The sequence below is a fragment of the Carassius gibelio genome, chromosome A14, assembly GCF_023724105.1.
Source record: "Carassius gibelio isolate Cgi1373 ecotype wild population from Czech Republic chromosome A14, carGib1.2-hapl.c, whole genome shotgun sequence".
NCBI classification, from domain to species: domain Eukaryota; kingdom Metazoa; phylum Chordata; class Actinopteri; order Cypriniformes; family Cyprinidae; genus Carassius; species Carassius gibelio.
In genome coordinates this window covers 18,516,200-18,537,827 of record NC_068384.1, presented here as the reverse complement: position 1 = coordinate 18,537,827, position 21,628 = coordinate 18,516,200, and the positions used below count along the sequence as shown (strand labels likewise).

The window sequence follows — 21,628 nt, the reverse complement described above, 5'->3', positions numbered from 1 at the left end:
GCTGCATGACTCAGTCATCGCTTCAGTCGAAGTAACCTGTGAATCCTGAGGTAAACCCAGCTTACATAGCCAGAATGCCCCACCCATTCGCCTGCTTTTCCCCATATGTGTCTTGCAAGATGCAGTACTCGTTCCTGTATCTCAGGGAACCGAGGTTACGTTAAGTAACCAAGTATGTTTTTGTCCATGTAATGCTTGTGCAGAAATACTTTATTATGGCACTGTAAATGATCACAGATTCAAAAGCAAGCCCTTAAGGTCGTAATGTTACATTCAATAATGAAGTTCCGAAGCTTGTATGAAAAAAAAAAAAATCAGTTCAATTAAATTCAAGTTTATTTTCATAGTGCTTTGTATGATACAAATCATTGCAAAGCAACTTTACAGAAAATTAAGTTTCTACAATATTTATTATTAACTTATCAGTGGTGACTGTCAGATTATGTGCATATGGAAGAAATGCACAGAAAAATCTATTAAAGTGAATCAAACAGACAATGAACACTATTAACAGCAATTATTATATATGATGCAATCAGACTTATAGCAAAATGTATATTATATATAAACAACTTATGTTGTTTCAGGGTTAGCATCATCGGAGGTCCCCTGAGGGGTCAGCATCATCTCTTCTCAGGTGTTCTGGATCCAGACTGGAGCTTGTGTAAATCCTAGTTACCATGGGATATAATTCACATTTCACATTGAAGCACTGTAGCAGAGCTTGATTCGTTTTGAGAAAAGCATGTGATCTTTACATCCAAAGGTTCGTTCACCTGAAAACCGTGACTGCTTCAGTATCTGGTTCAAACGAAGTTAACCTCAGCGCCGTTTCGTTTACATTATAATGTGTTGTTAATAGTTCTAGTTTCTATTTTTATCGTCATTTATGTATTGAGCTCAAGAGTGAACTTTGGGAATGAAATATCAGTCTGAAGGACTAAAGGAAGGACTGAGGCAGAGTCAAAATAAACAGATCATAGATTTAATTATGAATTATTGTATTCCAAGTAAACCGATGAATTACTTATAAATGATGACAATAAACATTATTTATATAAAATATAATAAAACTAAAAATATATATGTTGTAGAACCAGATGTGAAACAACTGGCTGTAATGGAATATAACACTTTGGAAGGTGTTATTTATTAATTTTGTTTTTTATTTACATCATAAACCGTTTTAAAAGCTTCGAGTAATGAAACTTTTTCTGATACAATTGTGAGGAAACTGATTCAGAACGCTTCACTTCGCTATCACTAATGAAAGGGTAATAAGTACTAAGTAATAAGCAATTTTATATAAGCAATTTAAATATAATTTAAATTAATATAAGCAATTACATTTAATTTTAATTTTCAAACTAAATTACATATAAAATGTAATACTTGCAATATTATTATTATTTACAACATCAATGTAATAATTTGTATTATTTTTTAATTTTAACATTATTGTTAAAAAGTATTATTACAAGTATTATTGTTATGTAAACTGAAATAATTAAATATTTAAAATTGTATTTAATAATTTAATTAATAATTTATTTTATTAATAAACAACAGCAGCAGCAATTACTTAATAACTATTTAAGTTTAGTGATTATTATTAACATGAATTTGCATTCATTTAAAATTAATAAAATACAATTGATTATTAATACTACTATTAAGACTACTATTGTTAAAACACCATTAATGACTATTGTTAGCAGTAATTATTATTACATTTTTGTATTAATTTATTTATTTATGCACCACAAAATAGAGTTCAAGAAATCTTTCCCTGCAAAAAATGACAAATATTATATTCTATCCTATTTAGTCATTAAACTCGGGTGATTTAAATTGTAATCTGTTCAGTACCTTAATCACTACTTTCCCTCTCTCTGTTCCCACTTCTAATAAAAGTTCCAAAAAGCTAACATTAAAACTTAATAAAAAGAAGAATGTCTGAATTCTTTTTCACGACTCTACTAATAAAGAACTCACTAAGGGCAACCTAACTAGTCTGATCTGCTTGGCGTATTGCTCTGCTCATACTTACATATTACAAATAATAATTAGCCTGTGATATTCATTCTCCACAGTTGAAGTCACACAGCACTGGCTGCCAGCCACATCAGCCTGATGCCAACATCTCAACAAGCTTTTCCTCCAGTGGAAATAAAACCGATACAAAAATCTGCTTTTGCATTCAAAAAAGTATCAAAAGTAACATGCAGAATCAAGATTTTGGCCACATTTTGTATATGGTGTTATGGTGTTTTCTGCATGTAATAACCAGAGTAAATAACTTGATAATCATCAAGTTCACTGTCTACACAAAAAGAATAATAAAACATTGAAATTGCTACACAATTTCATGTTTAATTCAATACATTACTTGTTGTTTCTTTGTAATTATTTGTGAAATGTTCTAGCAATTACAAGAAAACTGTTTCAAAGTTAATACGCCAATTTTCGTTTATTATTATTAGTAGTAGTATTGATAATATACTGTAATATTATTGTTAAACGTTCCTTGCAAAAGGACAAATAACAGTATAAAGTATAGTACCATATCAGTCTTTCCTCTTCAACATGTCTTTTGCCTTTTCTTTGAAATTATTTGTGAACTGAAACAATTTTCATAGAAATTTCTAGTAAAGTAAATCTTACATCTCTTTTTTTTTCAGTTTACATTTCAAAATGACATATTACCACAGTACTTTGTGTTGTGAAGCTGATTTATAGGTTTGAAACCCCATAAGTGCTGATATACTGTATCTATGTGGCACGAGGTGACATTTGCATTGTTGTGAGGCTGAGAAATGAAAATGCATAAAAGCATGACAAAGAAAGTGGATGCGTATTCTATCTCTGTCTCATCACCCACTGTTTTCATTCACTGCCTTTCATTTTTTCTTGGTAACTTGACCTGATTTTCCTCCCTCTCTCTGCTCTCTGTGGAGGTCTCAGTGAAGAGCGCACGTCTTTATGTAATGAATGAATCATCTGTAATGTCTGTTGTTTCAGGGCCATTTAAACTCATACAGCTGAAAGGCTGAAGAGAGAGAATTCAGAGGCATTTAATCTGCCCACAACCTGTTTGTTCAACAGCCGTGTAATAAACACACCTCCTGTGTATGTTTTTCAGACGTTCACTGCTCGCTCTCCATCTCTGGACAGAAACATCTAGAACAGAAACATCTAGAACAGAAACAAAGGTTGCTTTCCACAACATACATTTTGAAGGATATTAAGATTCTTTATGAACTTAATCTACAGACTACAACTGAGTCATTCGTAGACCGATTCCTAAAAATAAGAGGAAAAACTGTGGCTTGATCAAAACATTACTGTGTTTGAGCAGGGGCCTGTACTATGAAGCAGGATTAGCCTGGCTTTAATGATAATTACATATTTAATGATAATTATAATTAAGTCATTTTATGATTTAGATTTTAACAGAGGCAGTTTAATTTTAACAGTTATATTAAGTAATTTAAATAATTATTAATGTATACAGATCATGTGTATATAAGTAAGCTGTAGTATCAATAGCACAATTAAAAAAAAAAAAAAAAAAAAAAATCTGACCTTACATGTTTGAGTATCTATCACTATATATTTTCAAATATATAGTATAAATTAACTATATAGTTAATATAAAATATATAATATATAACTTAACAAGTTTCACTTGTGACTGCACTGATATAGCAAGATCATTTATTTTATTTGTCTCGCGAAATGTAAATCAAACTTGCTTTGTGTTACAAGGCCCATGATTGGCTGTTCGGGAGTGATGTCACACATTCATGTGCACACGCTCCACAACCTCAGGATTAAAACCTGAGTTGACAAAGAAAGTTGATGATCAGCATCATGGTACTAATAAAGCCAGATTGGAGAGATTTGGTTTTGTCAACTCAAAACTAATCCTGTAACTCTGAATGTGTTCATCTACCCTCATGGTACAGGCCCCAGGCCGATACAGCAACATTCAATCAACCAATGATGTAAGAGAGGGGCGGGGCTGTATGTTTGGCTGACCAATGGCAAGCAGAGGCTGTGTCCAAATAATTAGTTTAAAAAGATTACTGTGAGTAAACAACTTCACAACAGTGATGCAACCAAAGGCCAAAATGAAGTTATCAGTCATGAGCGATGTTTTTTTTTTTTTTGGTGAGCAAAACGTTTCTCTATTGGGTGGACATTTCGGCCACCTGAGCAAAAAAAAAATTTATACCAGTCATGTACAGCAGACACAAAAAAAGTGCAACTTTTAACTTTAATGTGCTATTTATATTTGATTTTAGCCTTGATGTAGCTAAATGATATACATTTTAGGTTACCCAAGAAAACCTTTTTAAAGTATAATACACTGCTGTTCAAAAGTTTGGGATCACTACAGACTTTAAAGAAGTTTTTTTAGGCTCATCAAGGCTGTATCTGTTTGATAAAAAATACTGAATATTATTTCACAAAATAATATTGTGAAATATTATTGAAATTTGAAATAAAAGTTTTCTATTTTAATATAATTTAAAACAGTGGTCACTAGTCAGGTGGCTAATTACACAGAAAACAGAGGAATACAGCATTTGACCGCTGGATTTACACAAAACATTTCAATTTTAATATGCGTTTTCTCAACATTTCAACATTGCATCAACTACTGATGAACATATTTATTTGTATTTTTATTGCTTTTATTATTTTATATTGTTATGGACAGGTGTACAGCTCAAAATTAATTACTTTCCAAAAAAGTAATAGTTGCAAGTTGTACATTCTTGTTATTCTAGGCTATAGGAAAATTAAATATTAGGAAATATTATATTCCTTTGTGGCTTAATTATAGACGGATCAGAGAAGATACAGAAGATAAGAAGCAGCACTCTCTCTCTCAAATACACACACACACACACACACACACACATCAGCTCAGTGAAATACTTCCACTTCATTTAAAGCAATGTGAACAAACGGAGCCAGTCTTCCATGGAGCCCTGGGCCAAAAGTGCTTCATTAGTATGACTTACACAGACAGATAGTAATCTAGAATTTATTTATTCATGAAAGCTAATTCAGCCATCAGTTATTAGTAGAGGAGACCTGTGATCCCACAGCACAGACCTCTGTGTGTCTGGATAGTATTCAGTGGATACTGATACAAAATCACAGCAGCTAGTGATATGAATGCTAATCTAGCCCAGGATGCGGATTTAACTCGCTGCTAGTTAATGCACACTAAATGACCAATCACATTCTAGGAATAGGGGTGGATGAGATGACAAAAATATAATAAATCACAATTTTTTTTTTCTGGGAAATCACGATTCTTTGTCATGTTAGTTTTACAATTTTGCAGTAGTTAAATAGAGACTTCCATAGTATTTTTTTCCTACTACCAAAGTCAATTTATCTTCAAAAAGGAACATTTGTTAGTATAAAAGATGAAAGTTCTTAGTTGAGTTATTATTTCTTAGTTTCAAATTTATCGATTTAAGGCTGGTTCACACGGCAGGATAATTAGGCCGATTTTAGCCCCGATTCACCCCTTCCGACAATCTTAGGATGCTCCGATTATCGTAAAATAATCTGATCAAATATTCCTGCCGTGTGTGGTGTGTTAAGACTGCTCTCCTCTGCTCGGAAGAACGTCGGGACCGCTCCGATCTCAAATCGGTGATATCCAACATGTTGGATTTATTTGGCCCGATTTCTTCTCGTGTGTGGTGTCCCCCGAGGACAAACAATCACACAGCCTGTGGACTGTGGCATGTAGCCAATCAGAAAGCGAGGTGACGAGGTGGTGACGAAGTACCGGGAAACAAAATCAAAACAGCCGGCGTATATAATATAACAAATATAACAAATACAAATAAAGTCGATTGGCATAACTACATCCACAACTGCAGTCCATCAGAGTACATGGAAACGAATATATGAACGTTTATTTCAATGGTTATTAATCTGTGTAGTACGTAACAACATTTCTATGAGATAAAACAACAACTTATCTCCATATTATGATATAGCAAGTATAGTCCATGCTCGCGTTGTCTCCACCTCTTTGACCATCGCCTTTTCTTGTTTTTCTTATGTTTTTTTTCCGTAAGCACAAACTATGGCCACTGCATCCTCTTCGTCCGCCATGATTGTTTACTCTAAAGTCACGTTTGATCTCGAGGGATTTTGCGAGATTTCCCGTCTGACCTGGGAATGCTCGGGAGTCAAATCGGTTCGTGTGATGTGTTGATATTGCCGTGTGGCTGCACACCACACACGGAATGACCAAAACTATTAGACCCGTGATTTTTTATCGCCGTGTGTGGGGTCTCTCTTAGAATTTTCTTGACACATCTAGATACTGTTAGTGTCACAACTGTTTACTTTTACTTTAGCGATAACCATCTGTGTTTATATGTAAACCTTGTGTGTTTTTGATGGTTTAAGTGCAATCAGATGTGAAAGAAAACTTAGCCTAGTAATCAGGTGCTGATTGACAGGCTTTTTGGTGTGCACGCCCTTCATATATACATGCTCAGTTTAACCGGTAAGGTTTTAAAGCACATGCAAATAATGTACTGTTGAGTCATTCCATGACAAATCAACCAAATGTCAGAAACTTTCCCGGCTCTTTATCGTTAACCTGTATTATCTTTAATATTTATATGCCATTTTAGATATTGGGTCTCACCAAACTTTACTTTTATTGGCATCTTTATTTTTAAGGCCCTAGCTATATGGCTCATTTCCTTCAATTCTTCACTTCTGAAGAATAAAAAAAAATGTTGAAATTAGAAATGTATCTCATTTACTTCTGTCAGAACAACTGCATTCAACATAGGCATGCAAAAAAACATATTTATGGCTCCCAGACAGGTATAACTCAAGTTTAACTTAAAGATATAGCAATATGACTTTAGATTTTACTACTTAATAAACTTTTCTTCCAGTGTCTTCATTTTCAAGCAGCTACATGTACATCATTCTGTACTAGAGATATAGGGAACTCAACGTGGCTCCATTAATATTACCCATATTCAGTGGCCGAAAACCAAATGTTGCTCACTTTAAATACAGCCGATAAAAAGATCGCAATGTCTGAAGAATAAGTAAAGTTGAAACTAGAAATGTATCTGGTTTCCCTCTATCAAAACAATTGTATAAGACAAACCTGTTCGTGTGTTAGAAGTATAAAAGTCTAATTACGATTTCATATTGTGGTGCCTAAAAAACTTTTCTTTTAGAATCTTCATTTTTAAGGTCCTGTGTGGCTTAATCCCAGTGATATTGCAATCTCAGTGTGATTCCATGTTCAAATTGTTGTATCCTGTCCATTTTCAATGGCCAAAAGCCAAATATCATTTTGTGTTTATCTAGTCATTACTGCTGACACTGTCAATTATGTAAATAATAACAGTAACCCAGGATTTTGGAATGTACAGTGTGACATGTCAGATTATGAATGAGATTAATTGTTAACTTTACTAGGTAAAGTTTGAACAGTGTGAAACGTAAAATAACATTTTATGTTTCACACTGGGGGTTTAGAATTACCAAGTGTTTCTGCTATCAGTGATTCTGCCAAATATGCCCTAAGCAGTAAATACTATTTGATCGATCATATGCTTCACATTGTATACCAAGAAAAAAAAAAAAAGTCCAATAATTAATCCAGGTGAAGCAAATATTTGATTGTTTTTGATGCAAAAGCAACCACACTTCCCTTATGAGGCGTGGATTTTTTTCAAACGTGTTACAAAACTGCATATCTGAACTCTAGCTAGCTTCAGAAACTGTTAAAATGATGTAAAACAATCTTTCTTCCCAATATCCCTGAAACTGATTCAAATATTGAATCTTATGAATAGACTACGGAGAGCAAGGTAATGTGCTCAAACGTGACCATATCAGTAAATTTTTAGCACAGATATGTTTATTGTTTTGATAGAGGAAAATATGATACAATTCTATACAATTTCAATATTATTTATTCTTCAGACATTGTTCTTATATATATATATATATATATATATATACACATATATATATATATACACACACACACACACACACACACACACACACATATATATATATATATATATATATATATATATAAAGTATTAGCTGCATACAAAGTGACCAACATTTGGTTTTCCTCCTCTGAAAATGGGTAATATTCAACAATCTAGACTTGGAGCCTCATTGAGTTCCTCACATCTCTGGGACTGAATCATAAAGGGCCTTGAAAATTAAGATGCCAAAAGGAAAGTATGTTAAGTCCCAATATCTAAAAAGGCATCAGGATATCTTTAATATTTCTTGAGTTACAGGCATGTTATATTTTGGGTTCCATCACTATAAACGTTTCATTCTTTAGAAAAAAAATATTAGCAAAATAAAAAATTTGAGCCAGGGACGTCGGGGTCGAGTTGACACGGAATGACCCTTTTGTTATTGCGTATAAATGCAGTGTCCTTTGAGTGTAACTCTACTGCTGAGCCAACATTTGATGTGAATGTATGTATAGTATACTGAGACTGAGGCACCAGAACTGCAACAGATTGTGCACTGTAGCACCATACTACGATATTTCTTAAAAAAGCAGAAACTTTCAGGACATATACATGTGATGTAGCCAAAGGGTGGGGGCTCTTTTGACCATCTAGAACACCATAGCAACTACATAACACCCTGGTTTTGCAGAAATTGTCAGTAACATTCTCTTTGGAAATCTGTTGACTTCAGTTACCTGTTCATACAGATGTTATTCAATCCAATTCAGTCTGCTATTGCATGTACTGATCAATTTAAAGGTCACAACTGGCATATACAGTTTTCAATCCCAAACTCTGAAATGAGTGCAGCAGACTATAAACTATTACATCAGAACAAAATAAGGTTTCAACGCAAACATTAAATTTAACCTTTCTACAATGATTCCTTTACCCTTTTATTTCCATTATTTACACACACACACAGACACACACACACACACACACACACACAGTGTGTTCATGCACTTATGCACTTGTTTTTCATCATGAGCATTTTTTTAATATATATATTAATAGATTTTATATCTCATTTTCTATCCCATAACCCAGAGGTCTTACCACACACACACACAGGGGCGTCGCACCCGTGGGGGATGTGGGTGTTTTAACACCCACACTTTTCCTGGTGAGAGGGTTCAACACCCACAGGTTTTCTGCAGTTTTTCCGCAGTTTTGCACAATCGCCTTACTACAGTCGCTTCTCCGTTTCTCTGGCCGCTCTGTGTCTGCGATCGCCGCGACTGCCCCCTCCCTCTCCCTCTCAAATGTCACCGGCTGTGAGTGTGACCGGCTGATGATTGGCTGTTCTGCCTTAAGTCCCGCCTCTCTTGGAGTGTTATCGGTAAGCTCGTGCTGAGGAGGCGGGAACTTATGGTTATGGTTATTTACATCTCCCTTTCCAGGTACTTTGAGTGAGTGTTTACGCTTTCGAGGTTTTTAAATAAGCTTGATATGTGTTTGGGAAGATGTTTTGTTATCGTTTTGTTGACATGTCGAGTGTTTTCGGTATTATATTTCGTTTTTTAGACTAATGCTAATTTATATTATTGGGATATTGTTCAGCTAGCTAAATTCGTTTGTAAATGTAACGTTAGGTGGCATGCAATGTATAACATAACTGTGATGAAGCAGGGAACTGACGAGGAGGGGGGACAAACTGCCATTGTTAAGCAGTGTATTTATGTGTATTTCATTGATTTTGATATTTTGAGCATTGTTTGTTAATTAACGTTAGCTGAATACTTTTGTGGATACTTAACTGTTGTGTTTGATTGTAATGTTGTGTTGAGGAGAAAAAAGTGAGAAATTATGACATTGTTTATACCTGTTGAAGAACTATGATAGAAAAGTTTAAATTATTTTAATGTTTAAAAACAGTAAATTGTTACATTATTTATAACACCAGAGAAAAAAGCTTTGTGTTGGCGTTTTTTTTCTCCCCTTTTCTGATTTTTTATTTTTTTTTTAATGTAGGATTATTTTTTTCCCAGCCAAACACCGCCAGCCGGAGAACTTTAAGCCCTGCATTTTGTCCCCCTCTGTCACTGTATTCATAGTTTTTATTGTTTGTAAAAAAAAAACACATCCATCCCCCACACTTTTGAAAAGCTTGCTACGCCCCTGCACACACACACACCTGGAACTCGGGGGCCCAAGTCAATATACTGTTCAGGGGGCCCAGGAACCATAGCAGTGCCCCTTCCTATAATAGTGTATTATTTTCTTTCACCAAAAAAACAATTTTTAATCAAACAACTGCTGAATCACTGTGAATCCCACTGGCCTGATCTTAAATCCTGCTGTCACATAAACCATACATATTTTCTGATTTTCATGTAGCCACACACAGAGAGGCTGATTTAATACTAGAGTGAATACCATAACCTTTTATAGACCGCCAGCTCATTGTGTATTTACACAACGTCTCATCCAGGAACATCCAGAGAAAAGCAATCCCAAGAGAGAGATCTATGAGCGAACAACACTCACACAAATGATATGCTTTGCCATATAGTTTTACCTATATTCTCACTCTTTCAGTTTGTTTATTAAGGTTAGTGAACTTACTGTAAGAAAAATACAGTTTCAGTGTAAATCAAAATGTAATATTTATTTCAATTAGTTACTTGCTGTTTCTTTTTAAGTGTTAAATTTACTTATCAATTTCTGAGTGCAAATTGCTTAGACATCACATTTTTCTTAATTCTAAGTGGTCAGAATTTTCATCTGCTGGACCATAAAACAAAAATCCCATATTGCAAGAATCATATCTACAGACCAAAAGATCACACAGATGCTTTCACTGCAGACGATAAACAGCCTCCCAGAACACCCAAGCAACTGCATAGCAATGTGCAAAAAAAAAAAAAAAAAAAGTTTTATAAATGCAAGTTTTCCCTGTGCAAAAAAATAAAATAGAAAAAGATTAACATCTTCAGAAATGAACTCTTACCTGTGTGATAGTTCACCTGTTTGGTCTGCATGGAGAACGTTCCCATGACCAGACCCATGACTGCCGCTACACACCTGTAGCAGGAGACAGCGCCTCGCTCAGATGAGAATGTGTGCTCCTTGATGTGTAGTTCAGCGTGTGTGTGTGTATCTGCACTTAAACTGTAGATCCTTCCTCTCGCTATCCTTCTCCATCAATGCATATTAATCGTTCTCTCTTCCTGTAGTCCCAATCTTTCTCTCTCTCTCTCTCTCTCTCTCTCTCTCTGTCTTTCTCTCTCTCGTCCTCCCACCACGGAGACAAATATAAAGAGAGTTAATGCCAAAGAGGAAAAGGACGACAACCAGGGAATGAGAAAAACCTCAGGAGACAGAAACACTCTGGCAGAGTAATAAAGAACAGAGGAAGCAAGTGAGGGATTCTGGTGTGTGTTTCAACGCGCATGTCATCCAAAAGCAGAAACGACAGCCCAACCTTCTAGACCAAAGTGAAAACACTTCAGAAAATCCATCTCTCATTATTCGCTCATTTCACAGGGCTCAGCATGAAGCTTTTTCCGCAGCTAGGTTTTTTTTTTTTTTTTTTTGACAGAACAGGTAAAAATTGTTTAAATTATAACCAGTAGGCATCACCAAATTAACTGATTAATCACAGTGCACTAAGATAATTGGATTGCATTACAAGTTTTATGAAATGTTAGGTTACTATTTACTATAAAGAATGCACAATTTTGCAAACATTTCTAAAACTGAAATTTGATTTGTTTGATTTTGTTGACATATTAAAGGTTTTTACAGAGGGGATTTAGAATTGTTTCTTATTTATCACTATGTAAATCAGAAAATACTGTCAACTGCCTGAAAACAAACAAACTAATAAATAACCAAGAGTTTTAAAAGAAAATGTTCTATAAATCAAACGAATTATAAATGAACAAACCCTACTGTAAAAACTAGAATATAAATTAAATGGGAAAATTTGAAATGTGCATGCAACAGTCCAAAAGAAGTGAAAAAAAAGCGCCCATCCATAAAAAAAGTGTCTCACATGGCATTAAATTCAATTTTTTTACTTGTATATTATCCAAATTTGAATTATATTCAAATTTAAAATGCATAATTTCAGTTAGGGTGTAGAAAAGCTTTTTGCTTATCGAGCAAAATATTACTAATGCACGTTTAATAAAAGCATTAGAATACATTAAGTGAATAATATGTAAAATAATGTTTATAAACCAATTCTAATTAAGTTGCTTAAACAACTATAAACAAAACAGTGTCATGTATGCTTGTTTAATACAAAGCGCGGAAAGCCAATCACACAGAGTACATTTTTCATTTAATACATGATAGGCATTGAGATGGGGAAAAACCCCACCATAAATTCTCAAGATATGTTTTTAAAAAGTTGAACATACATTAATTGTACATGACTTTCTAAACACGCGGCTCTCTTGTGCGAGACGCGAGTCCAACGGTGTCCCTCTAGAAAATGCACGATATATGTGTTCTGTGTGAATGGCTTGGTTTCAATTTTGATGTAAACAACGTCTTCTCCACATTGTTGTTGTCTTTTTCCGCAATATTTTGAAAGAACATTGCAGCAGCGCTGCATCTAGTGGCTTCAACTGGATGGGCCAACGTGAAAATTATAATGCAATAAAACTTACATTGTCATCGCATCTCGTGCGCCACTGATAAAGGCCAAAATATACTTGGGCCATCTGCATCCATGAATCGTCTGCATTGTGTCATTCGCGTCATCAAGAGGGCTCGCGGACAGCCGTGCACCCCTCCCGCGTGCAGGCAATTTTTGAGACCACGCGGACGGTGCACGTACAACAGTGCACGCAAGAGGTGAATGATGAGACAGAAATGATACTGTGTGACGAGCTCGTCTGCCCTTTGAAAGCTGTGTGGATGCTAATGGGCGCAAGACCGAACAGAATGCGGAATGTGAAGTAAACCTGGGCCGGGCCTTAAAGCAGCCTCCTTAATGCACCTAAAATTCGAATGCAACATTTTTACATTCGAATGTGGATTTTTATTTTAAATTTGACAAATATTCTAAATTCTATTTTTTTTTTTGACAGCCCTATGAAGTAGTTAGTAATTGTGATAGTTTTGGCTCAAGTTTAAGAAAAAAACCACCAAATCACTCATTGATCGATTTTGCTTGACAATCCTCATAAGGCTGCGATTCTCTCGGTTGGTTGTGCATCTTTTTCTTCCAGACTTTTTCCTTCAACTCAACTTTCTGTTAACATGCTTGGATACAGCACTCTGTGAACAGCCAGCTTCTTTGGCAATTAATGTTTGTGGTTTACACTCCTTTTGAAGGGTGTCAATGATTGTCTTCTGGACAACTGTCAGATCAGCAGTCTTCCCCATGATTGTGTATATATATAGTAGTTAATTTCTGAAATTACTATAAAAATAAATGTACCTTGATAAACATACCTAAGATCTCAGAAGTAGAAGTAGTGTTAAAAATATGTAAATGTCGCGGCCTGAATTTTTTCTGTTCAAAAGTAAGAAGACTTTATCATAGAAATGATTTAGATAAACCCAAAACCTACAGTTGTTATCAATAACTTGTGCCTCAAACAAAACCACTCAAACTTTGCCAAACCCTGGACCAGATTCCTCAAAAATGCTATTTGTAGCATACTGGACTGGAACCTTGCAAACACAACATTGAGTCTGACATCTCTGACATCAAGACTGAGGCAATTTTGTGCAATGTGCATCAAGAGATACGTGAATGACCTGTCTAAGGCTGAGCCAAAACAATAAGAGCAAAGAAAATAAAGACTGTGTTTGATTGTTTGTCTTATTGAAGAAAACAGAGCTCAACTTAAAAAGGCCACAACAAATGATGAACGCGGCTGAAAAAAATTGTTTGATTATACACTTAAGAGCAGCATGACTGTTTGCGCAGTGCTATATATCCTTTAAACAAATCATAATTAGTGTTGTTTAAGAAATCAAACATCACTATACAGTAACTATTGCTTCTACTCAATGTTAGGGATTTAGACCAATCAAAACACTAAATAAACTTCATTGTGTAACTCAGACTCATGTGTTTTAGAAAGGAGGTGTGTCATTACTTTTCTAAAACATAACTGTCCCCTTGCATGCAATGGCCATTTTAAAAATCATAATCATGACAATACCACTCACTCCACAAAACACCAAATTCTTGCACAAAATGCACCAACAAATGACACTAAAAATAGTTTGCAAAAACACAAATCCATATACTACAACTGTCCAACTAAATTCAACTCCTTTTCTGTTCACACCCAGTTCAATTATTTAAAAGAGGCAGGATATATGAACCAAGTTTAATATTTATGCCAATAAACAAATATAGCTAGAATCAAACAGATTAAACTGTTGGCATTGCTTCGAAAACAGATCTTCCAGAAAACTCTTACAAGCCTCAATCAAAATCATGGAGGGCAAGTGTTGTCTGATTCATGAACAAATGACTCTTATGAACAGTTTATTTTCGAGAATGAAACCATAGACTGTATAAAAACATAGACGTAGTGTCCATGACGTCACCCATAGGTCTCTCAAGGGTTAAATTAGCTATATAGATCAGGCTGTAAACATTTTTTTTTTTTTTCAGCTGTAAAGTTGGCCATTTTAACATGGTAAGTCCGATTGACTCCCTTTTGCAGCCAGCCGAATTACAGTTTAAGTCACTTCCGTATGGGCTTCACGAGAGAGAGCAGGAGGTTGCTGCTTGAATCAAACCCATGCAGAGACATCAGCGCAAAACAGTTCACAAATAAATGACTCCTACGAATCGGTTCTTTTTAGTGGATAAAAACAATGCAGATTGATCACTGCAGTCCACGTCATGAAAAAATAACCGGTTCACGAACAAATAAATTTTTTGTAGTGGATGAAAACGATGCAGAGCGACCCGTGCAGACCAATTCACAAATAAAAGATTCCTACAAGTTGTTGGTGAATCAAAATCATTAGCACAACAACACTCTGATTCCAAAACAAAAGACTCTCATGAACTCTTTTAATGAATCATTTAAATGGGTTTGAATCAATCTGATGAATCACTTGATGAACTGAATCCACCAGATTGAATCATCATCTGAATCACTTACTGAACAGGAAGTTACCATTATTCTGGGAAGCACTTATCAAAATAGCTTCTGTGACTGTAGGCTACATTAAATATGTTTGTCATTAGGCTACTTTAATTATTCAAAACTGAATGAAAAACATAGAGTCACCGGATGCCACTGTTAGGTGGTTTGATGCCACACAGACTGAGAGGAGTATATCTATATCCCTTGAGAGAAAACTGTGACCCCCTTCTTGACAGCAAACTTTAATTAATCACATTAATGATGACAAATTACCGTTTCAATTTTTAAAGACAAGCACTCCCTGCAGGCCAGAGATAAAACGATGTACAACATCCTTTTAAATCCTACTCGGTGAATACAAATATCATCCTGTCTCATCAGAAAAATGCTTGTGAACAATGATTTTAAATGTTCTCAGAATCTGCATTCTATTTAAGATATTATTTTATAAAATCCGAGAGCACTCTGACCCTCTACAGTTAGCTATTCAAAAAAGTTATTAATGTCATTAAGTACATCATTAAGTAATCACATTTTCTGAAGTGACTAGAGTGCTTTGTTTGTGCAAAAAAAAAAAAAAAAAAGTACCATATGTGACCCTGGACCACAAAACCAGTCTTAAGTGTCATTCTTTCGAAATTGAGATATATACATCATATGAAAGAAGCTGTTTTGGTGTTTAGTGCAAACTGACTAAGTAAAATATATATCAGATTGCTCACTAAAGGGCAGTTTTGCTGGGAAAATCCAAGGGAAACTATCATAACAGTGTAATTTTAATAAAAATAATTTGTTGGTATGATGTTGGTGAATCAGATTGGCCGTCGTTCGCTCACATAACTATTTAGTGTGTGCAAGAGTATGATCAATAAGTTGCTGGCCACTGCTCACTTAACAGCCACCGGTGTTTCTAACAACAAGGGTTTCTGAGTTCTACATAGAGCCCTTTAACAGCTAAATATCAGCTCTACTGTTGACTGTGTTTAAAGGCCTCCTCTTGAGTAGGACTAGACTGTATGACAACAGCTTTGCAGGACTGCTTAATTTTTGACATGCTGATAAAGAAATGATAAAGGAGTTACACAGAAACATGAAAAAATGAAGCGCAGACATGCTTGAAGGTATTCAAGTAAACACAGTCGATTATGTCCTAAGTGATCATAATAAACTAGAAGAAATAGGCATATGATTCAATATACTGGATTTAGGCTATTATCTAGTGTTAGAGTTAAATGTTGATTAATATTTGTTCAAGAAGGGCAAAGCACTTATCTTGCACGTCAAACGACTGCTCGTAAATATTGTTTGCATTTTCAAATGACAAATTAATTGTATCTTAATTAAATGCACTTCTCACACCAGCATTTTGTATTTTAAATTAAAAACATCTAATAAGCAAGTATTTGTCATTTGTACCAAAATACTTTTTGATGTATTTATCTCACCCTCAAATTAGATTTTTTTTTTTTTTTTTTTTTTGCAATTTGATGCAAAGGTAATATAATTCAAAGTATAGCATTATAAATGTGCATAGCCTACATTTACTATATTTAAATTTACAATTATTATTATTATTTATTTATTTTTTAATACAGAAAACTTGGAGGATTTTCAATGCTGATGAGCGTTGAAACGCTTCATTACAGACAGTGTTATGAAAAGGCTCCATAGGCCTAGATAAACAGTTACGTCAAAAGACACTTATTAACATACAGTATCTTGTCGAGCAGATGTCAGGTTTAATTGGTCTGTCACTGAAAATATTTCTACTTTTTCGCCTTCTACTGTTTAAAAAAGAACATCGCGGTCATCTGAACAAACGCGACACCCAGAGGCACACTCACGAATTACATGATGCGATTTCAACGATAACGCAGAACAAAATATTATGCATGTAAATCCCAATAACAGACGCTCTTACAAAACAATTAAACAAACACTGCAGACAGATTGCAGCACACGCAATGCACCTACGCTGTTCTCTTGCTTCTGACCAGACAGACCTGGGAGTTAATTAAGGAAATTAATTAAATAAAGCATGTTCTTACAGGTGGCATGATGGATAGAGCACACACACGTGAATTTAGATCTTAATCCAGTGTGAATTCGTTATTTTGGCCTTTGTCTCTCAGACTCTGAGACTGTGTGGGCGTGGCAGGCGGCCTGAAAGCTGTTTCAAGTAGAAAGGGTCTGAATAGTTATTCTCATAGTTTCATTCTTTCGTTTGGCTAGTGTTACAAATATATGCTAGTATGCTGTTCTCTGAGCATTTGGAAATAATTTGGGATGATTTACCCAACGCAGTGCCAAAAAACAAAGAATGTTAATAATGTTAATGCATTAAGAATGCAAATATGGACTGTATGCTGTTTGGATCTAAAGCAAAGCATATATTTAATTTACAGTAATACTGTATATGATTGCTGTATGTATCCAGTAGATGGCGGTATAAACTTAAAATAATGCAGTGTAATAAGCCTCCTGCTGCGTTTTCAGCAAGCCTGAGTTCAAGCTGTGAGTTTAAAGGTAAAGACAATAGTGTAAGTAATGTGTGATTACAGGCTTTCCCACTGACTGTTTGAACGCACACTTTTAAACCAGATCCGAGCTACTGTGCACTTTATCAAATATAAAATAGGCTATGTGCAAAACCACGAAGAATGAATTTCATGGATCAGAGAGGCTGAAATGTAAAAGTAACATTGTTAGAAGTGAACGGTTTGAGCGGTGAGTTTTACAGAAGCGGTGGTGAATGATGAGAGTTTCTCCATGCTGCGGGAAAGGAACATGCTGGGTCGGGAATCATTAAGACCAGCAGGAGAACTGAATTTAGAGACTGAGTTTGGAAAGGTATAGGAACAAGTTGAGGGTCTATTAGTCCTAATGAGTTTAGTAATACATGCTTCCAGAGGCATTCAACAAAAATCTCAATGGTATTACTAACATGTACCATGGTATTTTTAAAAGACCCTGGAATGCCATATATATGTAGTCAGCCGATCATTATTGGAGGGAGAGACTATAATAACCGGCTGGCACACCATTTTACCACTTACTACACACCTACTTAACCATTAGATAGATGGATAGAATGATAGATAGCTAGACAGACAGACAGACAGACAGACAGACAGACAGACAGACAGACAGACAGACAGACAGACAGACAGACAGACAGATAGATAGATAGATAGATAGATAGATAGATAGATAGATAGATAGATAGATAGACAGATAGATAGATAGATATAAGTATATAGAAGTATACTTATTTCAGTTTGTTCGTTTTTAGAAAAATATAACAGAGAGAGAAAGAGAGAGAGAGAGAGAGAGAGAGAGAGAGAGAGAGAGAGAGAGAGAGAGCTGCCACTTTTACTGTTAGCAGGGTCTGGATGATATCTTCCATTGCCAGAATATCTCTTGAATATCTCTTGAGGCTTAAAAGGCGACAATGCAAACAAAACTTCACACTCTTTCAATGCCAGGAAATGAAATCACACCACAAACACAGAGTCGCATATGCTGTTAAAGCCAGAGGTGTGATGTGTGTGCGTCCCTGTGAAAGCACACACACACACACACACAGGATGACTCTGAATTCCTCATATATAAATGGTACACAGATTTCCCTGTGAAGGCCTTAGCCAAAGAAGACACTGTCCAGTGCATGTGTGTGTGTGTGTGACATTGTGTGTCATTGTGTTCACTTATGGCCTGAAGTCATACAAACAAATATATTCTACATAATATGCAATGACATACGGGTATAGAGTGGGAATTGCTTACAGTATGTGTACAGTACATGGTCACATGTCTCTTTAGATGCCGAAGACTTTGCCTGCAGGTTTACAGGTTTGTGTGTGCAAGAAACAGCTTTAGCTTAAAAGAGAATGCTTAGATTTTCAGATTTTCACATGCATGTGTTTCCGTGCATGTCCACAGAAAAGAAGAATCACAAGTGACATCTCTTTCATTTCATCAATGAAGAGCATCTGAAGTCTCCTGATGTTTCTCCTGAGCAAAAGACCACAGTAAACCCTCCTGTAGAGTTTCAAAAGAGATCTTAACATCCCAGACTTGATCACATGTGCCTGCTGCTGTCAAAGGTCAGAGAACTCAAACATCTCTCATCAAATGATCTTAGCTGCCCTCCACATTTATTTTATAGCTCAGTACTCTCACTGCATGACAAATATTGTCTCATTTGTGTCTATTTTCCATCTCCGAAGGAATTATAGGAGACGCATACATTGTTAACAATGCAGTTCATTTGTTATGGTATTTATTAATCTTTTTTCATTAGATAATAAAAATACAACTGTTCATTGTTAGTTCACATTAGCTCAGGTCCATTCAATAATATTCAAAAATAATCATGTTAAATTATGTTAAGAAAACTGAACCTTTATTTTAAATTGTGACCATTTGAAGCTTTTGGTTTATTTTTTCCAAAGTTTTTTTAACCCATGATGTGTGTTTGTGTGTGTTGTGTGTATATGTGTGCTGTATTTTGTGTTTTCCTTTAGTTCTGTTTGGCAAGTGGCAGTAAAATCAGATGGTAATCAAAGCAGTAAAGCTGTCACAGACACGTACACACACAAGATCACACTGAAGAACACTCTGAATGTGTGATCACTCCCCATAGGTCTTTGCTAACACAAGAAACACACAGTCTGCTCTTATAAACAACACCATTACCTCTATTTCTCCCGCATCACACTCACTGTGAGTGTCATGGCTCACATACATAAATAGTCACTGTTTTTTCACCAAGGAACCAATATACTACACAGTAAATATGAATATAAACATGACATGCATGGTGTCTTCAGATGCCCTGGAGAATATCTAGACACCTCAAATATCATATTGTGACTCAAAGAAATTGTAAATCAATAGCCTCAAGGCCTTTTCTTTATGATATTTTTCTTACTGGAGGAACCATTGACAGTCTTTAAAGAGTTCTTTCAGAAAGTTAATTTGGTTGTCTGTTCTTTATAAAAGGTGCTTACACAGGATCTGCAGAACGATTCATCTGTGCGAGGATCTGAGGAGGAAATAGTGCCACTGTAACCTTTTCATTTTAGTGCCACTGTAACCTTTTCATTTGAGACCGTTTCAAATGTCTCTGCACTGTTATTGCCGTATACTCTCAATAATACTTCTGGACTACTTTTTAAACAACTAATCTTTTAAAATATTAAAACAAAAACTAAAAACATCTGGTTTTAGAAACTGTTTTCACTCAGAAATTGCTAGTAAATTTCACTAATAATTACAAAGAAATGGCATGCAATGCATAGAATTAAACATGAAATATTTAAGTATATAGTATTTTCTTGTTAATTTTAAAGCTCTGTTAACTTACTGTATGACAGCCATTGGCTAATTAGTGTATCCAAAGGAATGAGCTCGATTATATATCTTGAATCATTAAAGAACAACATCTGAGCAATTTACTTTGCGATGTACTTTTAAGCTATTTTCACTCCGAAACTGCTAGTAAATTTCCCTATAATTACACAGAAATGGCAAGCCACGCAAAACTAGACATGAAATGTTTAAGTAGAAAGACTGAAATAGTATTATCTTGTCTTTTACATAATTTTTACTCTGTAGTTCACCCAAAAGTGTACCCATATTTGAGTTATGGGCCCTTAAATTAATTATGTACACATTTTCATACCTTTAATGAGTGTTCCCCTCACCAGTTTGCCCACAGACAGAACAAACTTCACCAATCCATGTTTGCAGCACCTGGCACAGCCGGACATCCTCACAATGTCCAAACTCGTTCAAAATTCAGCTTAAAAACAGATCAGACAGTCAAGCAACAGAGTAAAATGGGACCATCAGGAAGGAGAACCGAAATCCAGGACCTTTGAGAATCAACTGCAAGTGAACAAAAGTTTACACCCACAAAGTCAACTGAAAAGAAGCTACAGATGAGAAAAGTGTTTGATTGTCTTCTACGGTGTGAAATCCTGTTCTTTCTCCTGAGACCTCAGTTTCCGCTCAGATAGGATGCACAGAAATCAATGAAGGATCCGGTCAATGAAACACAATGAAAAGACTCAATATAAGTCCAACTTTCTTCACAGAAAAAAAGTGCAAGGACAGGAAAGAAGAGAATGAATAATTAAAGAATATCAGAGTCCCTCTGATGAAGAGTAATGATCAGCTGCAAACTGACGCACAGCACGATTTCATCCGTTTTTTATTCTCTCTCTCTCTCTCTCTCTCTCTTTGTGATGCAGAGCACCGTTTCACTTCCAGCGCTGCTGTGTGTGGACAATTTCCTCTGAGGCAAGATGGTTCTGTATTACTGTATCTTTCTCTCTATGCTGTATCTCCTCCCTCTCTCTGACACGTTCTGCCCCTCTGCTCCTCTTTAAGAAGGTTTTGTATGGATGGAGGATATTACTGCATTTAAAGATGAGCACCACTAAAATTATACATTCTGTAAAAATAAGTAAATGAACAAACAAACAC

General features: G+C 35.3%; 1 protein-coding gene across 2 annotated transcripts in view; it reads right to left on the bottom strand.

Annotated features, from left to right (window-relative positions):
- The window catches only part of LOC128027732 (Kv channel-interacting protein 1-like), a 57,277-nt gene extending 35,899 nt beyond the window's left edge, over positions 1 to 21,378 (bottom strand). The window contains exon 1 of one of the 2 annotated variants that reach the window (XM_052615554.1): positions 20,823 to 21,378. In XM_052615554.1, the coding sequence (XP_052471514.1) occupies positions 20,823 to 20,910 (88 nt within the window). In that variant the 5' untranslated portion in view covers positions 20,911 to 21,378. Of the gene's footprint in view, positions 1 to 11,013; positions 11,384 to 20,822 lie in introns of those variants that run through there. The other variant, XM_052615556.1, reaches the window with a different exon arrangement.
- Between the last annotated feature and the right edge of the window lie 250 nt (positions 21,379 to 21,628).